The 7593-nt window shown below is 44.5% G+C and overlaps 1 protein-coding gene across 5 annotated transcripts in view; it reads left to right on the forward strand.

The window, feature by feature from the left end:
• HEATR4 (HEAT repeat containing 4) overlaps positions 1 to 7593 on the forward strand; it is a 73190-nt gene that overhangs the window by 60325 nt on the left and 5272 nt on the right. Inside the window, exon 18 of one of the 5 annotated variants that reach the window (XM_073586219.1) lies at positions 904 to 1332. The exons of 3 other annotated variants lie outside the window; for them this stretch is intronic. In XM_073586219.1, coding sequence (XP_073442320.1) covers positions 904 to 1038 — 135 coding nt within the window. In that variant the 3' untranslated portion in view covers positions 1039 to 1332. Of the gene's footprint in view, positions 1 to 115; positions 346 to 903; positions 1333 to 7593 lie in introns of those variants that run through there. One more of the 5 variants, XM_073586229.1, reaches the window with a different exon arrangement.

Consider the following 7593-nt stretch of genomic DNA (forward strand, 5'->3'; position numbering starts at 1 on the left):
GCATTCCATCTGTATATTGTGGTCCAATTTGTAATTAATGCTATTGGAAACAAACACACAAATGGTAGCGGACTTTTAATAAAGATTATTTGTTGCATTTTTTTTTTTATTTTAGATGTCCCATATAGGGAGATTAGATTGGGAGCCCTACATATGGTAGATCTCTGTGCACAATGTGTAATATATAAATGTAAGTGAAGCTTTATGTTTTCCCGGCCCTATTGGAGAATGAATCAGGATCGGTGTCTCATCAGACCGTAAACAGCGCACATAATACGTCTCCGCTATCTATTACTGCAGTAGGGATGACGCACAACAACATCCTCCATTGTAAACTGAAGCCAACTCCAGGCATAAAATCACTAAATCTGTAAAACAAGCTCCATCACAAAAACATTGGATTAGTTTATTTTTTCATTTTAGGGGCTCTTCACATTGAGTTCAGCCCCTACACTGCCAATCCAGTGGCTGTGCCCTCTGCAAACCTAAAAAATGGGATTGAAATGACGGAGGCATTGAGTATACTCACACCAAATATGCAACTTCGGAGGCAGTTTGTGCTCCTTGCAGCTGGTGTCTATACTCAATGGCTGCTGAAAAACAATGTGAACAGACCTTTAAACGTCTTTCCTGCCTCATTTAATATTTCTAGAGGTATTGGAGACACTAATCCACAGCCTCAGAATTAAATAAGCACTTTGTTTAAAAAAAACGGACATAAAAAACACAGATATATAAATAAATATATAACTTTTTTTTTTAACTTTCTGCTGTGTTTGTGATTGATTTGTGCAGTTAAATATCTTACCAGTTGCTTTGTTCTTATTTTATGAGCTTGGTTCCTTGGGATGTATCATGTCTTCTCAAATCATACAATGGTCCCTCTGCCATTCTTCCTTGCAGATCCTCTCCAGTTCCGTCAGGTTGGATGGTGAACGTTGGTGGACAGCCATTTTCAGGTCTCTCCAGAGATGCTCAATTGGATATAGGTCAGGGCTCTGGCTGGGCCAGTCAAGAATGGTCACAGAGTTGTTCTGAAGCCACTCCTTTGCTATTTTAGCTGTGTGCTTAGGGTCATTGTTTTGTTGGAAGGTGAACCTTCGGCCAAGTCTGAGGTCCTCAGCACTCTGGAAGAGGTTTTCATCCAGGATATCTCTGTACTTGGCCGCATTCATGTTTCCTTCTATTGCATCCAGTCGTTCTGTCCCTGCAGCTGAAAAACACCCCCATAGCATGATGCTGCCACCACGTTTCACTGTTGGGATTGTATTGGGCAGGTGATGAGCAGTGGATGGTTTTCTCCACACATACTGCTTAGGCTGGTTTCACATTCGTGTTAAAACGACGCTGCGCACTGCGTCGTTAAGCCCCGCCCCGATCCGGCTCCCTGCCCGCCCCATCCGGGATCACCACCTACTTTCGCATTTGCACGCATGCGATCGGCGCACCCTATCTTTAGCATAGGGTGCGCAGATCATGCGCTGCCAGTGTGAAAGTAGCGTGCTGCGCACTTTTGACGGTGCGCCGTGCGCGCCGAAATGCAGCATGTTGCACTTCGGCGCGCACGGCGCACCGTCAAAAGTGCGCAGCACGCTACTTTCACACTGGCAGCGCATGATCTGCGCACCCTATGCTAAAGATAGGGTGCGCCGATCGCATGCGTGCAAATGCGAAAGTAGGCGGTGATCCCGGATGGGGCGGGCAGGGAGCCGGATCGGGGCGGGGCTTAACGACGCAGTGCGCAGCGTCGTTTTAACGCGAATGTGAAACCAGCCTTAGAATTATCACCACATCTTCGCCTCATCAGACAGAGAATCTTATTTCTCATAGTCTGGGAGTCCTTCATGTGTTTTTTTTTTTGCAAACTCTATGCAGGCCTTCATATGTCTTTCTCTGAGGAGACGCTTCCGTCGGGCCACTCTGCCATAAAGGCCCGACTGGTGGGAGGGCTGTAGTGATAGTTGACTTTTGTGGAACTTTCTCCCATCTCCCTACTGCATCTGTGTAGCTCAGCCACAGTGATCTTGGGGTTCTTTTTTACCTCTCTCACCAAGACTCTTCTCCCACGATTGCTCAGTTTGGCTGGACAACCAGGTCTAGGAAGACTTCTGGTAGTCCCAAACTTCTTCCATTTAAAGATTATGGAGGCCACTGTGCTCTTAGGAACCTTGAGTACTGCAGAAATTCTTGTGTAACCGTGGCCAGATCTGTGCCTTGCCACAATTCTGTCTCTGAGCTCCTTGGCCAGTTCCTTTGACCTCATGATTCTCATTTGGTCTGGTATGCACTGTGAGTTCTTATATAGACAGGTGTCTGCCTTTACAAATCAAGTCCTATCAGTTTAATTAAACACAGCTGGACTCCAATGAAGGAGTAGAACCATCTCAAGGAGGATCACCAGGAAATGGACAGCATGTGACTTAAATATGAGTGTCTGAATACTTATGACCATGTGATATTTCAGTTTTTCTTTAATAAATTTGCAAAAATTTCTACATTTCTGTTTTTTTTATCAGTGAAGATGGAGTGTAGAGTGTACATTAATCAGAAAAAAGTGAACTTTTTTGAATTCACCAGATAGCTGCAATGAAACAAAATGAAAAATTTAAAGGGGTTTGAATACTTTTCGAACCCACTGTAGGCAGTCAGAGCGTGGGTCAAATGGTTAAGATGAAGCAGAATGGAGTTGGTAAATCAGGAATAATAAGATTAATCAGACGTAACTGTCCAATTATACACACGAGGTCTATTACCATCAGAATAAAGACAGGATAAAGGCAGATAACATTGTGCCTGGGGCACTCCCTGCAGACAAATGTATACAGACATCTGAACTCCGTAACAAATCCAGCTTTAACCCCTTCCTGACATCAGACGTACTATCCCGTCCATGGGACCCGGGCCTCTATGCCCATAGACGGGATAGTACGTCTACCGCGATCAGCGGCGCCCACGTGGTGAGCGCCGCTGATCGTGGCCGGGTGTCAGCTGATTATCACATCTGACACCCGGCACAATGTGTCAGGGGCGGTCACGGACCGCCCCCGCCATGTTAATCCCTTACCGGGGGTTAAAGGGAAGCATCGGCAGGGAGGGGGCTCCCTCCGTGCTTCCCTGAGCCCCCCACGGCAGCGCAATGTGCAGCGCTGCTGCAGGGGGCTCCTTTCCTGCAGGTCCCCGAATCCAAGATGGCGACGGGGGCCTTCGGGGGGCCTGCAGGAAGCTGGCTTCCTCAGTGCCTGCAAAGCGCAGGCATGAGGAAGCCTTGTGCACTGCTTGTGACAGATCGCTGATCTGTCACAGTGATCTGTGATGTGACAGATCAGCGATCTGTCACAGAACAGTGATGTCCCACCTGGGACTATTTAATAAAGTATAAAAAAAAATAAAAAAAGTGTTAAAATAATTTTAAAAAAATCGCCAAATAAATTACAAAAAAAAAATTCCCCCAAATAAATCCATTTTTTGAAAAAAAACAAAAACAATAAAAGTACACATATTAGGTATCGCCGCGTCCGTAACGACCCGCCCTATAAAACTGTCCCATTAGTTAACCCCTTTAGCGAACCCCTTAAAAAATAAAAATAAAAAACGAAGCAAAAAATAATGATTTATTATCATACCGCCAAACAAAAAGTGTAATAACGTGCGATCAAAAAGATCCACGGTACCGCTGAAAACGTCATCTTGTCCCGCAAAAAACGAGCAACCACACAGCATCATCAGCGAAAAAATAAAAAAGTTATAGCTCGCAGAATAAAGTGATGCAAAAATAATTATTTTTTATATAAAATAGTTTTCATTGCATAAAACCGACAAAACATAAAAAAACGACCTAAATGAGGTATCGCTGTAACCGTACTGACCCGAAGAATAAAACCACTTTATCAATTTTACCGCACGTGGAACGGTGCAAACGCACCCCCCCAAAAGAAATTCATGAAACGCTGGTTTTTGTTCATTCTGCGTCCCAAAAATCGGAATAAAAAGCGATAAAAGAAAGTCACGTGCCCGAAAATGGTACCAATAAAAACGTCAACTCGTCCCGCAAAAAATAAGACCTCACATGACTCAGTGGGTCAAAATACGGAAAAATTATAGCTCTCAATATGTGGTGATGCAAAAACTATTTTTACAATAAAAAGCGTCTTTTAGCGTGCGACAGCCGCCAAACATAAAAACCGCCATAAATAGTAAATCAAACCCCCCGTTATCACCCCCTTAGTTAGGGAAAAATAATAAAATAAAAAAACTGTATTTATTTCCATTTTTCCATTACGGTTAGGGTTAGGGCTAGGGTTAGGGCTGAGATTAGGGTTAGGGGTGTGTTGGGGTTCGGGTTGGAGTTAGAATTGGGGGTTTCCACTATTTGGGCACATCAGGGGCTCTCCAAATGCAACATGGCGTCTGATTTCAATTCCAGCCAATTCTGAGTTGAAAAAGTCAAATGGTGCTCCTTCCCTTCCAAGCTCTGACATGCGCCCAAACAGTGTTTTACCCCCACATGTAGGGTATCAGCCTACTCAGGACAAATTGCAAAACAATTTTTGGGGTCCAATTTCACCTGTTACCCTTAGGAAAATAAAAAATTGGGGGCAAAAATATCATTTTTGTGGAAAAAAATGATTTTTTTATTTTCACGTCTGAGCGTTATAAACTTCTGTGAAGCACTTGGGGGTTCAAAGTGCTCACCACACATCTAGATAAGTTCCGTGGGGGGTCTAGTGTCCAAAATGGGGTCACTTGTGGGGAGTTTCAATAGTTTAGGTACATCAGGGGCTCTCCAAACGCACATGACACCCGCAGACCATTCCATCAAAGTCTGCATTCCAAAACGTCACTGCTTCCCTTCCGAGCCCCGACGTGTGTCCATACAGGAGTTTTCTCCCACATATGGGGTGTCAGCGTACTCATGACAAATTGGACAACAACTTTTGGGGTCCAATTTCTCCTGTTACCCTTGGGAAAATGAAAAAATTGGGGACTAATTGATCATGTTTGTGGAAAAAATACGATTTTTTTATTTTCATGCCCGGGCATCATAAACTTCTGTGAAGCCCTTGGGGGTTCAAAGTGCTCACCACACATCTAGATAATTTCCTTAGGGGGTCTCGTTTCCAAAATGGGGTCATTTGTGGGGGTTTCCACTGTTTAGGTACATTAGGGGCTCTCCAAAGGCAACATGACACCCGCAGAACATTCCCTCAAAGTCTGCATTCCAAAACGTCACTACTTCCCTTCCGAGCCCCGACGTGTGTCCATACAGTAGTTTTCTCCCACATATGGGGCGTCAGCGTACTCAGGACAAATTGCACAACTTTTGGGGTTCAATTTCTCCTGTTACCCTTGGGAAAATAAAAAAATTGGGGACTAATTGATCATGTTTGTGGAAAAAATACGATTTTTTTATTTTCATGCCCGGGCATTATAAACTTCTGTGAAGCACTGGGGGGTTCAAAGTGCTCACCACACATCTAGATAAGTTCCTTGGGGGGTCTAATTTACAAAATGGTGTCATTTGTGGGGGGTTTCCACTGTTTAGGTACATCAGTGGTTTTCCAATCGCTACATGGTGTCCGATCTCAATTCCAGCCAAAAACGTCAAATGGCGCTGCTTCCCTTCCGAGCTCTGCCATGCGCACAAATAGTGGTTTAGGCTGGTTTCACATTCGCGCTTTTTAAGCCGTCAAAAGTGCGCAGCGCAGGTCAAAGCGCAACTAGCGCACGGCCTGCGCACGATCTGCGCACCCTATGCTAAAGATAGGGTGCGCCGATCGCAGGCGCCGCTGTGCGCTAGGAGGCGGCGCTACAAGGAAGGGGCGGGCACGCCGGGCAGAGAGCCGGCTCGGGGGCGGAGCTACCCCCGGCCGTGCGTGCGCTTAAAAAGCGCGAATGTGAAACCAGCCTAACCCCCACATGTGGGGTATCAGCGTACTTAGGACAAATTGCACAATAACTTTTAGGGTCCTGTTACCCTTGGAAAAATAAGAATTGAGGGTGAAAAGATCATTTTTGTGGAAAAAATGATTTTTTAACTGTACCGCTGTACGTTATAAACTTCTGTAAAGCCCTTGTGGGTTCAAAGTTCTCACCACATATCTAGATAAGTTCCTTGGGGGGTCTAGTTTCCAAAATGGGGTCACTTGTAGGGGGTTTCCACTGTTTAGGTACATCAGGGACTCTCCAAACGTGACATGGCGTCCGATCTGAATTCCAGACAATTTTGCATTGAAAAAGTCAAACGGCGCTCCTTCCATTCTGAGCTCTGCCATGCGCCGAAACAGTCGTTCCCCCCCCACATATCAGGTATCAGCGTACTCAGGACAAATTGCACAATAACTTTTGCAGTCCAATTTCTCCTGTTACCCTTGGTAAAATAAAAATTGAACCTGAAGTATTTTTTTTGTGAAAAAAAGTTAGATGTTTTTTAAATATTCAAAAAAATTCCTGTGACGCACCTAAAGGGTTAATAAACTTCTTGAATGTGGTTTTGAGCACCTTAAGGGGTGCAGTTTTTAGAATGGTGTCACTTTTGGGTATTTTCTATCATATAGACCCCTCAAAGTGGCTTCAAATGTGATGTGGTCCGTAAAAATAAAATGGTGTTGTAAAAATGAGATATCGCTGGTCAACTTTTAACCCTTATAACTTCCTAACAAAAAAAAATTTTGGTTCCAAAATTGTGTTGATGTAAAGTAAACATGTGGGAAATGTTAGTTATCAAGTTTTTTGGGTGCCATATCTCTGTGATTTAAGGGCATAAAAATTCAAAGTTGGAAAATTGCGGAATTTTCAAAATTTTCGCCAAATTTCCGTTTTTCTCACAAATAAACGCAAGTAGTACAATATGTCACGAGAAAACAGTGTCAGAATCACCGGGATCCATGGAAGCATTCCAGAGTTATGACCTCATAAAGGTACAGTGGTCAGAATTGTAAAAATTGGCCCGGTCATGAACGTGCAAACCACCCTTGGGGGTGAAGGGGTTAAGGTACCGTTACATTTAGCGATGCACCAGCGATCCCGACAACGATATGACCCGGTTAGGATCGCTGGTGCATCGCTAAATGGTCGCTAGTGAGCTGCCAAACAGGCAGACTCACCAGCGATGCAGCAGCAGTCGTTACTTACCCGTCACACGCAGCTCTAATGATGTCTTCCGCCCGTGTCCATGCGTCGCTCGTCGGCGGCAGCAGGAAACCGGCGATGAGAAATGGACCAGGACGTTCTCGCGCGATCAGCGATATTCAGCGGGGAGCCGGGTCGCAGGTAGCGATATCGCTGTTGCATCACAAAATCAGTGACGCTTTAGCAATATCGCTAGCGATCTCGCTATGTGTGAAGGGGGCCTTTACTAAGATTTATGTGGTCAGACAGAACTTGCAGATTTTAGAGAGGGGCTACCATCGTTCATCACGTCCCACAGTTAGGATTTTATATGTCGGTCTGTGATGTATGCCGGATTTAATGGCATATTTGACAACTACGCAAGAGGGCTATATCATTTTATACTTTTTTTCCCCCTTATTTCTGGTGCATAGCTGTGCATTTATTAGATATACTATAAGTTCTATAATATGGAGCTCCAGATGA

This window comes from Dendrobates tinctorius, unplaced genomic scaffold, assembly GCF_039654945.1.
Source record: "Dendrobates tinctorius isolate UK_male_01 unplaced genomic scaffold, ASM3965494v1 ptg000010l, whole genome shotgun sequence".
NCBI lineage: Eukaryota > Metazoa > Chordata > Amphibia > Anura > Dendrobatidae > Dendrobates > Dendrobates tinctorius.